At 46.8% G+C, this 16,759-nt stretch overlaps 1 protein-coding gene across 6 annotated transcripts in view; it reads right to left on the reverse strand.

The window, feature by feature from the left end:
- Positions 1–1,242: 1,242 nt before the first annotated feature.
- GRAMD1B (GRAM domain containing 1B) overlaps positions 1,243–16,759 on the reverse strand; it is a 237,929-nt gene continuing 222,412 nt past the window's right edge. For all 6 annotated transcript variants that reach the window (XM_067564463.1, XM_067564456.1, XM_067564437.1 and 3 more), the window contains 12 exons: positions 15,504–15,619; positions 14,762–14,918; positions 14,117–14,303; positions 13,572–13,715; positions 12,709–12,827; positions 10,496–10,638; positions 9,535–9,638; positions 8,896–9,099; positions 8,564–8,654; positions 5,588–5,695; positions 3,823–3,940; positions 1,243–2,979 (listed from right to left, as the gene is read on the reverse strand). In XM_067564463.1, the coding sequence (XP_067420564.1) occupies positions 2,890–2,979; positions 3,823–3,940; positions 5,588–5,695; positions 8,564–8,654; positions 8,896–9,099; positions 9,535–9,638; positions 10,496–10,638; positions 12,709–12,827; positions 13,572–13,715; positions 14,117–14,303; positions 14,762–14,918; positions 15,504–15,619 (1,581 nt within the window). In that variant the 3' untranslated portion in view covers positions 1,243–2,889. The remainder of the gene's footprint in view (positions 2,980–3,822; positions 3,941–5,587; positions 5,696–8,563; positions 8,655–8,895; positions 9,100–9,534; positions 9,639–10,495; positions 10,639–12,708; positions 12,828–13,571; positions 13,716–14,116; positions 14,304–14,761; positions 14,919–15,503; positions 15,620–16,759) is intronic.

Raw genomic sequence — 16,759 nt, forward strand, 5'->3', positions numbered from 1 at the left:
CCCATAGTAAAAGAGAAATGAAAACTTTAGCCATAGCCCTGGGTCCTACCAGTGAGTCTAGGCTCTTCTGTCCTTAGAACAGCAGCAAGACACAAACCTATCCTCATCACAGCAGGCAGCACTGCCCTGTCCCAATTTCCATGCCTGGTCTCTTTTCTCCTCAGGTGCTAGGGACTCAGGCTCACCCTACACATCCATTGCAGCAGCAGCAGCTTCTGGCTCTGCTGGGAAATGCTGGGGAGTTGTACAGTACTAAGCAGCATTCAGTTAAATAAATAAGCATAAATACAATAAATTATATAAAGTAGAACATTCCCCAGGTTCCTGGGCATGTTTTTGCCTATAGTCCTTTGCCTTTTTTCTCTCCTCCTCTCGAAATGGTAGTCTGCTAAGATGGTCACAGTTTGAATTTAAGAGTCCCAGTCACACAGGACACCAACACTCCCCCCCCAAAATCTGCAGTATCTCCCCAGCCAAACTAGACAGCAAGAGCATTTTTACTCGGAGTATGTACGTGGGGAAATGGCTCGGTCCCTTCTAGATTCCCCTCCACACGGAGCTGTGGAGGCCAGTGCTATATGGTGCAAGAAGGGCCACTTGCTCATCTTGCTCCTTCAGCACATACAGAAGCTTAAAGATGGAACAGACCTGTTAGATCATCCAGTCCTCAATATTACCCCAAACCAGGCTGTCAGGTGATCTCACCTGCTTCAGAAAATCCTTTCAGAGTCAGAGACGGTGGAGATAGAAGGTTCATAGACCAACTAGTCCACCTGGTAAGGTGAGATGAGGAAGCATGTTAGTCACCACAACAAATACCTTCTATCCTTTCACCATGCAAAGGGATGTGCCACAGTAAGCAAGAGGGAGCAGAAAATCCACTGTTAGAGCTTGATCCAGAGAGCTGCTGATCACCTGCAGTGTGGTCTAGTGGTTAGTGCACAGGACTGATGACATGCCGTTGTACTCCTGGCTCTATCACCGACATATCACTTGTGACCGTTCTGTGACTCAGTTTCCCCATCTGTAAATAAGGATGATACTCGCCCAGTTTTGCAAAGCACAACTTAAAGGCATAGTATAATTCTGATGTCAGTGGGACGTGTGTGTCCTCAGTACCTCAGGATCAGGCTCTAACGGTGTTGTTTCCTATTTGTTCAGTGTGTCCAACAATAATTCATTCATCTTCATCTTTACTTCTTTTCTCCTCCAGTCACTGGAGCTCACTCAAAGGCCACAGGCTTAAGGATGACATTTTCAAGTGCCCAGTGACTGCACATTGTCCCTCTCCTGCTCCTCCAAGACAAAAAACATGCCCACCTGCTGTGGGATTCCAAACCTAGACAGACATCTCAGCAGCTACCCAACTAACACACTGAGCCCAGTACAATACATACCACATCCCTTGGGTATGATAAATACCAGTCCCACTTGGCCTCTGCTGGGTTAAAATCTCCGATTGTTGAAGATTAATCATTTTAAATTATCTTTAAAAATAAATACATGTCATTGCACCTTGGCAACCTCTATGCTGCCTCCTGCATGAATGCCCCTGTAGCTGCCCTATTTATAGCCCCAGCCCACCCTCACTCTAAAGGTTCACTGCAATGCAGTAGGAGACTCATCCAACCTTCCCCCATTTACAGATCTCTCTGTATGAATGACAATTACCTGTGAGGCGAATCCCTGCTTCCACCCCACTTCTAACTGCTCCAAGGATCAGACGTGCAATTGCAGCGTGGGTGGCTTACTGATACAGATGCATTCATCTACTTAATTGCAATTGTGGTTTCTTTTTTGTAAAAGGAAGCTGCTCCCTCTCGTGAGTTTCCACCAGAGGTAAGCTGTATGTTGTAGATATTGGTACATGCCAAATGCCCTCACCTAGCCACTATTTTTTTTTGGGCAGAAGGGGGGGGGTTAAAAATAGTGAATAAGAAAAAAAAAATCAGGGTGTTGTACCGAGTCAGAGCCATTAGACTTTATATGCCCCACTGGGATGTCAGCACAGCTGCAGCTCTTTAGCACACGCATGGCTTATTGATAGGGACACAACTGCACCCACGGCTGAGGAAAAAAGAGTATGTAAAGGGGACACTGTAAGCAAAAATTAACCAAAGGGCCAAATTCACTGACTTAAATGAGATACAGCAGGGTCTGGATTTAGCTAGGACTACTGGGTAACAATCCACATCAGCGTCCCTCTACTTTGTCATCAACGTAACTTAGTAATATAAAGTGAAATATTTTCTTGAGAGAATCTGGTTCAGTTTCTGTGCTTTAGGCTGGCTAGTTTAATGGCAAATTGCATCCCTGCTACAGAGTTTTAGCAGCTGGTTCAGAACAAAGCCCATTCTTTATTGAGTGAAAGTAATTTCCTATAGAACCCGCATGGCTCCATGCTTGCAATATTCCAGTAGGCTATTCTCACAAGGGACTGACATCTTATAGCAAAATCCCCTTTGTCCTCAATGGAACAGGATAAAGTTGATAGTTGTCCCCTTTAAATACCTTCAGGGACCCCCAGGCAGGGAGGGGAGGGGCATTAGCTCCAATTCTTCCCTTTAAAACAAACAGACAAACAAACAGCCAGGAATATACAGAAGAGAGGTGTGTGGGAACAGGTTAGCGCGGACTGCACTCTCCTGGACAGTGCCTCAGTGCTGGGAGAGCACAGCCCCCCGCATCGCATCCCGTCCTACCCCAGAGACGCTCCAGTTCAGCCAGTGTTGGAGGTCAGCACCCACTCTTCTCCTCCTCAGTACATAGGCTTATTTCCTCTTTTAAAATCTGTATATAATATATATATTTATATTATATATATATATATTTATATTGTCTGTATACACATATTGCACACAATCCTCTGGCCTCCTGTGTTCATGCCTGTTAATGGAAACGCTTCCGTTTCTCCTCTGGTTCCGATCCATAGTCACGTGACCCGATGCCATTCTGAAGGTTTCCTAGTGACTCCTTCATCTGCAAGACAAAAGCCAGCCCAAGTGTTTCGCTGCTGTAAAGTCTGGGAGGGGCTGGGACTTTGGACCTTTCCTTGCCACCATGGCACAAGCAGGCCTTTTAAAGTGTTCATATTGCACTCCGGGGCTTGGCAGCAGAGTGCCTGGCTTGGCAGCAGGCAGGGAGTGAGAGGTGCATGGCCAGCCAGGGAGATGGAGCACAGAGCAACAGCTAGGGACCAGGGTTCTGATAGATGGATGTTATTAAAGAAAGATTGTAAGCAAAAGCATGTTACAAATGGCACAGTCTGTACAGGCAGCCCCCTCTCTGTGGGGAAGGGTTGACACCAACTAGCAAATAGGTAGAGGAGTGGGGAGGAAGTGTTTAAGAACATCATCCCCCTGCCCTAAAGGATCTCTGGTGCCCACGGAGCAGACCCTCTCTCTTTCAAGTCTCACGTGGTAGACCCACACACAGGAAGCTGCATGGAGGTCAATTTGTCTATTCTGTCATGGGACTGTGACGGGCTGAGTGGATCAAACTGGGATGTGAACACCTGGTTCCAAGCATTCCAGACCTGATGTTCTGGCCCCCTAGGCCCACCTTCTGGCCTAGGGTACTTGGTCAAGAAGATGCTCCAGAATTCAGGCTTGTTCTGAAGGTTTCAAAGCTTACCTGCTTGCACTGCTCCTGTTTGAAGATGGGCCTGAAAGATCAGGATGTGCATGTGGGGATAGCTAGAGACAGCCTGGATAGGTAAAGAGGAAGGATCTAGACAGGCAGCAGGGTGGTTGTAGAAATGTTCCACCCAGTCTCACGTCATAGGAATTCGTGGGGTAAGTGGCTGAGAGATGCCGTTCTCACCTGGTCTAGAAGCATCACAGAGGACTTGATGATCTCACGCCATTTCTGCAGCTCCATGTCATGATACTTCTGCTGGGACTCTAGTAACTGGGCCCATTCTGACTGAGACTGGGGTAACCTGCCAGATGCACACAAAATACAAACAGGCTGTCTCTGGAGAAGTAATTACTGGTGTTTGGGCTGGGCCAGATGTCAGGGATTCCTGGCCATTGAGTAAAAGGGTGTCACTGAGGGTTTACCGCATAGCCAGAGCCTCCTCAGCACTCTCAGTTAGAAACTTCCACCACCACACACTGTTTTCCTTGGAAACTTCCACCCAACCCAAACTTTAGCAAAGATTCTTCAAAATGAACATTTCAAGGCGTATGCAGTGTTGTAGCCATGTTGGTCTCTGGATATTAGAGAGACAAGGGGGCTGAAGTAATATCTTTTACTGGACCAACTTCTGTTGGTGAGAGACACAAGCTATACACACACACACACACACACACACACAAACAACAACAACAACTGTGGGTAAAACAAGGCAATCACTAGGATCAAATTAGCACACAAAGGAAAAAGATAAAAGACAAAAACATCACATCACTTGTGGGTGAACACTTTTCACAAAGTGATCACTCTATATCTGACCTATCAGTCCTCATCCTCAAAACCTAGACAACACTTTCAGCCTGGGGGCTTAAATTCATATCTTTACTAGACACTAAAAATCATTATCTTAATAAAGACACTGGATTTATGATTTATTACAACAATCTGTAGCCCCCTAACTCCTTTTTCTGTCCTATGACTTCAGGGGTGTTAACAGGCCACTTCACCTTGAATGGTCCTTTAGAATATGTGCTATAAACTATTTGTTAGATCTTGTATTTAACTATGACACTCTGAACACCTTTCCCAGACCTCAAGAAAAGCTTCATGCAGCTTGAAAGTTTTTCTCTCCCACCAACAGAAGTTGGTCCAATGAATCATTTCAAGGGGTAATATTTTTAGAAGCACCCAAATGTCTAAGGTGATTAAGTACCATTTTCAAAAGGGTCTAAGGCATTTCGGAGATGAAATCTCATTCAAATAAATGGAATTTATGCTCCTAAGTGTCTTTTAAAAATTTTATCCATGATCATTTTAAGTTGCTTAACTTCCAGCACTTTTGGGGAACACAGCAAGACCAGTGTATAGTTCCTCATATCCCCTCTTCCTCTCTCCTTGCCCCACTCTTTACTGATGATATGCCCAAACAGGGTACACCTTGGTTCAGAAGATCTCAAAATGCTTTGCATTCAGTTAATTATACAAAACAGCGCCCAACCCACATCCTGGTAAGGTAGGTATTGTTAACTCCATTTTATAGATAGGAGGGAAGCTGAGCCACAGAGGTGAGAGGTGACTGTACTTGCTTGAGGTCATACAACGGTCAGTAGCAAAGTTAGGAATGGAACACAGGAGTCCTGAATCCCTCTACACGATACACTCCCTTCCGGAGCCAAAAACAAGCACCAGGTGACTCTCTGCCCCCTGCTGTCACCACTGGAGAGTACTATTTGTCTAGCACAGCCTATGGCAGGAAAGGCCTGAGTCTCACCCTGCTCTCTCACTGTAAGTATCAGCTTGCTTGATCCAATCCAAATAATTTATCTTCCCTTTAGCATGTCAGGCTGGGAAAGAGGCAACAGGGCAGCTCTGGTCTGCAGAGTTTTGGAAAAGCCACCAATGTCTATATGAAGTAATCAACGAGGGACAAAGATAAACAAAACACAATTACCTTTCCGGTAGCCGCAGGCCCTGCCATGCGGTGAGGGTCTGGGTGGTGTATTCCAACATCCAGAGTTTGTAGAACAGCATCATATTGAGAATTACCAACAGCACCAGACTAGGAAGGTGAAAAAGATACTGGTGGAAACATCCCTGACTATATACATATTCAAGCCCCACCCTAGAAAAAGCCCATTTTTAAAAAGGTCCCAGGGGCCTAATGCCTTAGTCAGTTGATGTCAGTGGGAGTTTTGTCAGAGTAAGGACTGGGTGATCAGGGCCTGAAGCTTTAGTTTGAGAGGAATACAGACAGACAGACAGACAGACAGCACTTCAGAGCAGAGCAATGGGGGAGACTGACAGACCAGATCAGACAACGTATGGACCAAGCTTGGTAGATTAGGATTCCAGCTAAGTAGGTGGGTGAGTTACATCAGATATTGAGAAAAGCAGGTGAAAAACACTAGAGTCAAGAGGTAAAAAAGAGACAGTACCTGAAACAAATCCTAATGGGAGCAGGGAAGAGAAAAGATGGAGGAGATGAAGGTTAGAAACAGACCAGCACAGAGACAGGAGAAACTGAGGAGGAGCTTCTGGAGGATACATATAATACACAGAGGGGAAGGGAAAAACAGGTGGAGGGAGCAGAGGAGAGGAGAGAGAAGGGAAGAAAGTGGTAGCTGCATGGTGTTTCTCTAAGGACAATGTGGTAGCTGCATGGTGTTCCTCTAAGGACAATGCCCTTCTTTTCCTAACAGCACAGCAGCTGCTGGGTGGTTCCTGCTGACCAGCACACATGGAGCACCTTCACATGGTGTCATCTGGATTATAAACTCACATTTCAAATTGCAAGCACCTCCTTCTCTCTTTGCATCATGCTGTGTGAGAGGAGCCTGACAGCACTGCATGCAAACCCATGCTCTGACTATATACAGGGTCTCTGCAACCTGGCATTTGCAGTCATTGTATCTATTAGATGCACATCAGCAGCTCAGATAAAAGATGGCAGCCAAGCTGGGAAGCTTTTAATTAACATGTTTGGGGCTGTCTGAACATCCCCAAAGCCCCAGAACCAGTGGACCAGCCCACTTCTCTGGTACAGGGTTCTGGCTAATGGCAATTGGCAAGATACAGTCTTCTGAAAACATTACAAATGCTTTGATCTCTGGAGCACCAGTTTGGAAGCAGATGAATTGGTAGCCTCTTGGTCCTTCCAATCAGACAGCAGTCTGGTAGCCTATTAACAAGGATTACTCTAAACTGACCGTTTGTGCTTTCTTACCTAAACTGTGGGATGTGTCAGGTCCATTGGCAGAAAGTGTCTTGGTGGAGGTGGTAGTGGTATGTTCAGCAGCAAACACCTGCCACATGTCTGCAGTGCTGCCAAATGTGCATCTAGCAGAAAAGGCCTATCACGGTGCCAGAGTTATTGAGCTCATCCAGCAGGAAGTGTCTGGCTTGATGCTCACTATACCAGCCCTGTCAGAAAGCATTTTCAACCTTATCCCAGTCAGGGCCAGGAAGTGCAGAAAAAGTGGCACAGAAATTTAAAAAAACTAAAATGAAAATGGTAAAGTGGACTTTTCCAAACCTTTGAAATGGCTGGATAAAGGAAGAACCACCCCAATCTCCTTTGCCCCAAACTGAGCCAGCGGATCCTCTGTTATTAGAATCATGTTTCAGTTAGGCTAAATCCCCTCTGTGCAGGTCACAATACATCATTAATCCTTCGTCAGGCACCTGTACAGTGCCTTTCCTCCAAAAGTCATTTACATGAATGCATTAACCTCCCACCAGCCTAAGTGGCAGGTAGGCATTAGGATTCCCATTTTATAGATGGGTAAATGGAGACCCAAAAGAGGTCTTGTGGCTGGACCAAGTTTGTTTGGAACCCAGAAATCCTGATCTTCAATAGCCTGCTATAACCATTCTACAAGCATACCTGGTTCTTGCCGATCACCCCTTTTTCCTCTTCTTGCTGCTTCTGTTTATAAACTGATTTCTTAGAAATCTTTTGTAACTGGGCTGGTTTCCTTCCAAGATGGAATTTCTCCAAAACCCACAACTTTGGAACATACATGTTTGCAAGCAGCCAAGGTTTCACTCTGGGATGTGATCAGAGGAAAATAGGTAGCAAACCAACTTGTCACATACCATAAAAATCAATATACTGAACACGTTGTAGTAGTATTGTATCTTCATCATTATCACTACAGTATAATCGTTTGCATGACAAATACACCACATTTTCACTTTCATGGGGATTGCCGGGTGGTTTGTAGGTGGTACTGAGGTTAATAAAAAAAATTAGTCTCTGTATAACGTATGGAAAATTTTTATCTGCAAAATATCTAAACCAAGATGCTGGATGCAATAAAAAGCATGTGTTTTATTCCTCACTTTCCAAAAATATTTCTGTGGTTCTTTCCAATCCCTTCTCTTCAGTTATTATTTATGAGATCTCATGTTCATATTAGTTTCTCTGGCCTCTCATCTACTTAGTCTCCCTTCCCCTCTGTTGACCATAGACTTCCCCTTCCCCACACAGCCTGCCCTTTCCCCAGCCCTCTGGAGAACAAAGTGTACTCTGTAGCTGAGCTACCTACTTGGATTTCTAGGAATGTGTAGGAATGCAGGGTTCTGCCTGGCTGAGGGCAAAGTCAGGCCTGGGGGGAAGGGAGTGGGTTGGATAAAGAAAGAATGGACAGGAGTCTGAGTCACAACGTTCAGATATGGATCACATCCAGCAGAAGCCAACCCGAACCTTCGGCCAGAGCTAGAACTCCCCTGAACATAACATTTATGAAGTGTTGTTTTTTTAAAAAGGTTAATGTATTTGATTTTTGCTTTTGAGGCAGTTTCTGCATTTCCTAGTCCTGGAGTGAGACTTGGGTGGAGATTGGGGACAAGAAGCGAAAGAGCAGAGAGACAGAAGGACGTAAGGAGAGAGACTGAGCAAGCCAGGAGGGCGTAAAGAATCACTCACACACAGCTGATAATGACCAGCAACTTGGAGACGCTCTGCAGATGGAAGCTACCAGGACTGTCCTCAGGGACATGCCGCGTCTGCGTGGAACCTGAGGGGAAGCGTTTTGTCATGGATTTAAGTAATATCCTAGGAAAAACCCAATTCCCTTCCCCTCCACACTCCCATATCACACTCCAACAATCACCTTTCAGGCCCTGATCCACTCTACTCCTGTCCCCCAGAGGGGTCTGGCCTCCAGTCCCCCACTCCACCCCCAGCCCCCAGAGGGGCTCAAGCCCCATACCATCACCATCCCAGAACAGCCCAGCTCCTAGCTGGCAATACCCTACCTGCCACGTGCTTGATTCGATGCACCACCTCCTCATCTGTGGGGGTGGTGACAGGACTCAGCACCTCCTCCAGGTGTGGCACCCGCAGGTGGGCATGGGGCCGTTTCCTCCGGCGAACCGTGGATTGCTTGCTCATCTTTTCTTTGGGGGATTGTCTGTGGATCTCAGCTAGGTACATGCTCTCGGTTTTGGTCAGTTCACTCTCTGCAGGGAAGTGAGGTGACAAGTTTAATATCAAGGGAAAATAACTAAGGGTCTCTTATCCGAGGACACTTTTATATAATATGATTTCTTCCCAATGCACCCTCTGGGCCCAGGCAGGGCCCAGCACTGGCAGCTTCAGAAGGTGATGAAAGCACACACATCCATAATGCATCTGGCCAAACGTCTGGTTCAGACCATCTTGTGTTCATGCTAAAGCATGAGATCGCACTACCTGTTTGGGAGGCAGAACTAAATGTGCAGTAATAGCACTGTGCAGCTCTGCTTAAAATCCAGCCACATAATGTGACCCAGGCTAGTCCATTATTGGATCCCACACCACCAGACTGCCTGCCTGCTGGGACACGTGTGCGCACGGATATCAACACACCATGGCCCTTTGGCAATGGCTGCAGCATGGGCTACTGCAGCTCTCACCTAAATGACGGAAATAATCTTCTAGGCCACTCCAGAAGTTTTTCTCGATGAAGGATTTCACAAGCCCCCATGGCTGTTTCCTGTAACGTAGCTCTGTGGAAACCCTGAGGGAAGAGAAAAGGAATGAACCAGTTACTCCCGAGCCGTCTTCTCCCAACCTTTGCCCCTTATGTGCAGTGGGGATGGGTGAACCTGCAACTTACAAACCTTTGCTAAAGCAAATGAGCATATGTTATTTCTCCCTCTCATTATTTCTGTAGCAGCCTTAGCCCTTTGTGGCTCTGGCTGGGGCTGAAGCACCAAAACGCTGCCAGAGGTCCATTCCTGTGGAAAGCCTCTCCCTGTGGGAGTTCTTTTCAGCCCAGTTTCAAAGCTCCCCCCAAGGAAGTTCGGACGTGCTGGATGCGCAATCAAATGCTAGAGCGCTGATCCAAGCCAAACCCAAACTTCCAAAGTCGCTGAATTGTGCTCAGTACTAGCCTCCTGCTAGACCTGCTTCCCCACTTTCCCCCTCAATCTCTCACAGCCTCAGGCTTTCTGAAGGCGGATCCCATTGCTCACAAGATTCAATTTACAGTACACAGCAGCTGTTAGCAGCTGTTCCTAGGAACCATTTATTCAAAGACAGATGTTCTCTGGCTCTCGGCCACCTCCCAACCCTAACCCCAGACCTTCTTTGCAGCAACTATAGTGTTTGCTCAAGGACTAGTGCATTAGACAGCCACTCTCCTACCATTCTCAAGAGCTATGGAAAGGTCCTACTTGCAAGGGGCAAGGTATGGGGGGCAAAGACAGGCTTCTTGCAGTCTCTCCACCCTTCCCTTGTAAAGCAGAGGGCAGGAGTTTCAACCCTCACTATTTGTAAAATGCTTTGAGATCCTGGGAGGAAAGGTGCTCTAGAAGAGCTGGGGATGAGTATTTTTCACTATCAACAAATCCACAGCCCCTCTGAGTACAGTACCTGAGTCGGCTTTTGTTTCTGGCAACACGAGTCAACGTGTAGCGGTTAATGGTGTAGAAATAATCATGGTAGGGGACGTCGTGAGTTAGCACCTCTGCGTCTATCACGTAGCATTCACTTTCTTGGCTGGCTTTGTACATTGTCTGCGCAAAGCGGAGAGGAGAGCACAGGGAAGTGGTTAGTCTGGGCAGAGTGATGCCAGGACAGAGCATAGCTCCTCACTGCAATCATGCAAAACATCTCATGCAGAACTGAGAGCCACCCATGTGACTTTTCTGTGTTAAGTTTTCCATTAGTGGCTGAGCTTTTCTGGTGTGAAAATGCATAAAAAACAAAATGTATCTTCAAATATTTATCTATGGCAAATTTCAAATTGGAAATGTTGTTATAATGTTCAAACTAAAGCAGTTCTGGTTAGTTATGTAGTTCATCCCATCAGAAACAATACCCCAGCTGACTTATGTAACTGACCAATGCTAACTTTCCCCAATAAATAGATCTCTGGCTCTTTCTATTGTACAGAGGGAAAAACATTAAGAAGAATTTTGCAAATGTTGGTAAACAACATAAATAGTATCTAATCTATTTCTTGGCATGAAGACTAAGTAGCATTGCTTTACTGGATAGAATAATCAATTACTGCTGTCAATGGGCCTAATTCTCTATTGCCCTGTACATTGCAAAATCATTTACACCAGTGCAAGATGAGTGTAGATCATTACCATTCTGGATTTGGCAGCATTTCACACCTGCTTTGCACTGGTGAAAATGACTACACAAGGTGCAGGACAATGGAGAGTCTAGTTCATTTACTTTACAAGATAACCTCATTAAAGGTCCCTCATAGTTACTGCTCTTGGGTCACTTTAACAAGCATGAGACTGTACAGACAAAGGGTTCTCCAGAGATTTCATAGGGCTTGTCTTTGCTGCAGAGGTAATTCGAGTTATAATTTGAGAGATGCCCCTAACTTGAGTCCCATCCACATAGAAACCCTTAGCTCAAGCGTGGAGGTGCTTTTAATTTAAGTTGGCCTGTCAGGGGCTGGTGGATGGAGATACAGGCTACAGATGAGTGAGCACAACTCATTAGCTGCCAACACAGTCATTCTGTGCAACTCAGGTGTTATTTTGCAGTGGGGCCACTGTCTCTCAAGCTAAGCTAACTCAAGAGGAGTTAAATCTGCAGGGAAGACATAGCCAGAGTATCTCATGGACATCTTTCCTCCCACGATGACAATGCAGGCCACGTCCTCACTCACCTGGATAATGCCTCTGTAAGAGCTGCAGCATTTGCTTACACAGAAAAACAACCTTAAGGAAGGATCAAGCCTGCCACATTTTCCATAGAGTGATGAGTGCTTTGTCCCCTTGGGAATAAAGTTATTTGTGCTGGTTCCTTCTGCTCTTCATTTCATCTCACCTTTTCCCCACTCTGGTCTGTTCCTCTCTCTCCCCACTCTGCCTCCCAAACATGATCCTCTGCTACCTGGACGCCTTTCTCCTTCCCTCCTGCACATGCTTCCCTGTTGCATGGTCCTCCTCATCTCCTACGAATGCTCTCTAGCTGCTTGGGTTCCCATCTCTCTTGCTCCCCCAGACAACTGTTCAGCCATGCTGTCGTCTACTCTCCAGGACATTCCTCCTGGCTGCCTCGTGACCTTCTCCCTTGCTTGCCTGGACGCTCATCTCCTGGGCTATGGCTGGCAACTCCAGCGCCACTGCTGGCTCTGGTCTCAAAGCAGAGCTATTGCTCCCCTCCTGTGCAGCTGCAGCTTCTAAGTAAAGACAGCCAGACTGGCTCCTCTTCTGTGTTTCCAGCTGCTTTTATAGGCTGAGCACTTCTATCCAATAAAGAGCCTGGACACCCACACAGGCAGCTGAAAAGAGGAGCTACCACCCTGAGACCCGCCTGCTCCCTACTGACCACCAGCAAGTGGTGAAGGTGAAGACAGCAGCTTTGCTGCATAATTAGGCTGCTTGTTCAGGGAACAGCTTTCCCTTCACCGGGAATTTCCCAGTCACTTCGCTATAGTACAGCACACTGGGCACAAATTGGCCATTACAATTTGCAATGATAATGAGCAGCAAATCAAAACCAGAGAAAGGTGTGCAGGGGAGAGGAAGGGCACATGTACAGCCCTGAGCCCAGGGTATTAATATAAGTCTCTGATCAGTCTCTGCCTGGCACCTTCCTGTTCTGTTTCCACATACCTGAGTCTCAGTGACAGTGGCAGTTTTCGGGGCAAGAGGGTTGGTGAGGGTGATAGTGTACAGGATTACTCTGCTCTGATTGCCGTCTTCTTCCTTCTTCCATGGATGAAAAATAATATCTGGGAAAGGGAAGGCCAGGGAGTTAGAATCTTGAATTGACAGCGGGTTCTCCGTGGGAAGCTATCTACACACACAGACCCAATTGCATTGGCCCTAATTGCTCCCCTCATTGGCAGGCTTGAGACTCAAAGTACTGAAATGGACCATGGAGACTGAAGACCTCTCCCTCCTCTAGCCATGGTCTTTCCGTAGACAGAGGCACATTGGTGTGGAGGGGCTGGGGAAGCTGCTGACTGTCCCGCAGATACACCGGGATATCATTCTCTAGGGCTGTCAATCCAGCACCCTCTGACAGTGCTAACATTCACTCTATTTTTTTTAATAGAGTTTTGTATTGACCTTTCCAGCCACCACACTTTTCAAGTCCTGTGAGGCTGCCTGTTGGGGTAGAGGCATAAAACATGTAGAAAGAGGCTCATTGTAGCATTGCTTTAGATTTAGAAATGCCTGAGGAATTCTGATTCTGAAGCCTGGTTTTTCCCCCCTTTGTCCAGCACTGGGGATAGGGTCAGGGGGTCTCTCTGTCTCCCACATGATGATGCTAGAGCTACAGTAAATAGATGGACAGTACCACTCCAAGGATCACTCTCTGCCTGTGCTACAGACTGTGCCGCTCTGTGATGTGCTGGGATTTGCACGCAGAAACCCCCTTTCTGCAAGGACCTCAGCTCCTAATCCTCAGAGGATTCTCCCTGGATCAGTCACTGGGCATGTTGCATGCACTGGGACGGCATGTGGCTCACCAGAGAACCGACGCTGTTCCATGAAATCCCTCTGGAACTGGGAGTCAGTGAAGAGTAGGTCATACAGTTTGTCCACGCTGAAACTGAACACCTCATTCATGTACTGCCGGCCATTCAGATCCTCGTAAAAAGCCTGAACTTCCCCTGCAAGGAGACAGAAAAAGGTGAGAGCGCTGCTGGCCTCCTGGCCAAAGGACTCTGCACCAGGTTCAAAGGCTGCCCTTTTGCAGTGCCAGGACTGTACCATTTACAGTCTGAGAAAGAAGAAGAGCCTAAAGGAGACATTGCTGGTTCCCTTTCTTTTAATGACCCCAGGGCACTGACTGTACCATTAGTAGTGTACTTCATCCCATGGAGTTATTTCATTGTTACCCTTTCATCTTGCCCATGATGCTGAGTTGTTGGTGTCTTTCTGGTGCTAAGAAACAGAAGAGACCACATGGGCCCAGAAAAGAAGGGTAGTACAGTGTCCCTCCGACGTACCCAGGTGGGACAGGGCATTATGGGACACCACAGGAGCAGCCATACTCGCCCTCACTGCTCACCTTCATCATGGGTCTCCGACGAGTCACTGAGCTCCGTTGGAATGTCCTCGTTGTCATTGAAGTCCAGGGAAGGGGAGTTCACTGGGGCGATGATCTCTATCTTGTCTCCAATGATGTTTTCAATGGTGAGTTCCTTCTCAAGGGGACTTTCCACCAACTCCTCCTCCTCTGGAAGCACCCCATCAAACTGGGACAAGGACAGAGTGCAAGAAAGGCAATCAGGATCCCATCACAGACAGCTATGTGATATGAATTTACACACACACACACACACACACACACACACACACACACACTTAAAACTCCCACTGGAATAGCTCTCAGGGTGACTGGCACACACACACACGTCTTCCCTAGGGACTGCACCCTTACACACTGGGAGTTTAACTCATGGTAGGGCCACCCAAGCCAGACAGGTCAAACAGTAGGGACCAGAGGACAAGCAGCTCACTGGCTGGAGCTGAGCAATGGACCAATCACCTAGCCTCATAAAAAAACGTTAAATTATAGAAGCACAACAAGGTAGACATTCCTGCAAACAGCTTGAACCTAAGTCAAAGCCTGTCTTTCCTTCAGCCTGTTTGCATGCACCTGGCCTCCAACGGCAATCAGATTTGGGGTGGAGTCGGGGAAGAGGACACGTACTGAAGTTGGTGCTTCACTGCTCCCCGTGGATGTCAACGTGCTAGCGGTGAAGGACTTCTTAGGCAGCTGAGGACTGGCTTCTGGTTTGGCTTCCATGCTGCTCTTGGAGGAGCTGTCGTTTACTTCATTTTCTTCTACAGGGATCTCCTCACAGTAGCTGTAAATCCAGACAGAACACACAAATCTGTAACTCTATTTCACTAGGTCTGGCTGGGACTGGAGATGGAGTATGTTGGAATAAGGATGTTCTCATGGTATTTCCAACCTGAATGGAAGCAGATATGACTGGGAATCTTGTGAGAACAGCTTTTTCCAAAAATGGTTCCAACCCCAACATTTAAGGTGCTTATACAAATTATCAAGAGGTTTAGATATCTTCTTTCAGGATAATGCATTGGCTTGTGCGCAACACCATATCCCCACTGCAGTGGCTCGCTCCAGTCACTGTAACAGCCTGCTACTTGCTAACAGACCTACTCCTTTAGCAAAAACAGCAGGGGACAATGCTTTCAGTGCTGAAGGTCCACCGACCCCTGTGGTGCTGGGATATGTAAAAGGGTATGGTGCATGATAAGCATCTGAAATGTTAGGTGCTTAGTCCAAACCCCCAACCTGATCCCATAATTCCTTGAACACTCAGGCCAATAGGATTTGGAAGCACGCAAGGTATCAGGGCCCTGATTTCCTGAGGACATCACCAGCATTCACAATTCTACATCACAAGCTAGTTTCACTCACTCACCCCATAGTGTTGAAATCATCATCAGGAGGCACATAGTCTTCATCATCGCTGGTCAGCCCCAGTTCATTCCCATAACACTGGTGGACAAAGTGCCAGAGCTCCTTTGGACACAGCGGCTATGGGGGGGAAAGGATAACACCATGCATCTTCCATCTAAGTATCCCAGACACTAATTAATTCATCTTGCTTAGCTCTTACACAGGATTTGACACCTTCAGCATGTCATCCTAACAAAGACCGACATCCTCACGACACCCACATTTGACTCACCCAAGGTGCCACAGCTGCAAATAAAATCAAGGAGACCTGATACTTATTCCTCTTCTCCAACCATTAGGTAACACTCCCGCCCAGTGAATGCCAGAGCCCAAGAAAAGCCTGGCATCAACATGCCTATGGGAGGGTCTCAGCCCTAGGGAACTAGTGGAAGCATCTGGCCATTCTTTGAGGCTGGGAACTGTTGTTGGGCGCAAGAGTTTCTTAGAGTGCTTCTGATCTCTCTATTTATTTATAGTCATTCCTTTCATTTTCAGGGGATGGTTAATTTCCTGCCTGGGGAGTCAAAGTGAGAGCTCAGTAATCTAGCTTGCAATGTCATAGCATCCTCTCTCCCAGGGCTGCAAGATTGTGGCAGTCTCTTTCCAACAATGAACTCCAGCAATGCTGCGAGATTGACCGTTTGCAACAATGAGGCTGTCACAAAACTCACTGGGTGACCGAAGGCTGAGGGCATACATGTTCCCACATATAGAAAATGCCCTGGATTAGGGACTACCCTGGTTTAGTAGCCACACTGCTACTACATGCAAGCTTTTATATCAGCTCAAGTTCTGCCCTACATAGCTCCAGGTGAATCCCACGGATTTCCTGTGCAACAGCCTCATGGCTCCTCGGACACCTGGAGAAGAGGAGAAAGAAGCACCAGGATGAGGATAGTCCTGAAGCAGCCTGGAGAGGGAGCTCTGCCTACAAATCTCCCTGCATATCCATGGGGCTGTATAAATATCATCATCAATGGCAGTTCTGCCCTTTAGGAAGTACTTCTCTTCTTCATGCGCTGCCACTGCTCCTCCTATTTATGTGTCTCCCACTGACGTGATACAAAGAACCTCTAGGGGTTTTTTTTGACAAGTCCGTTTCATTTTTTTTAATGGAGGCTGACCACAATTTGCTGCCACAGAGAAAGCCATTAAAAAAAAAATCCTGAAGCCGTGGTTTCTAGGAGACAAAGATATTTTCTCCTGCGGCTTTAAACT

This window comes from Emydura macquarii, unplaced genomic scaffold, assembly GCF_026122565.2.
Source record: "Emydura macquarii macquarii isolate MOO-44397 ecotype Brisbane River unplaced genomic scaffold, CSIRO-AGI_Emac_v2 contig_312, whole genome shotgun sequence".
Taxonomy (NCBI): Eukaryota; Metazoa; Chordata; order Testudines; family Chelidae; genus Emydura; species Emydura macquarii.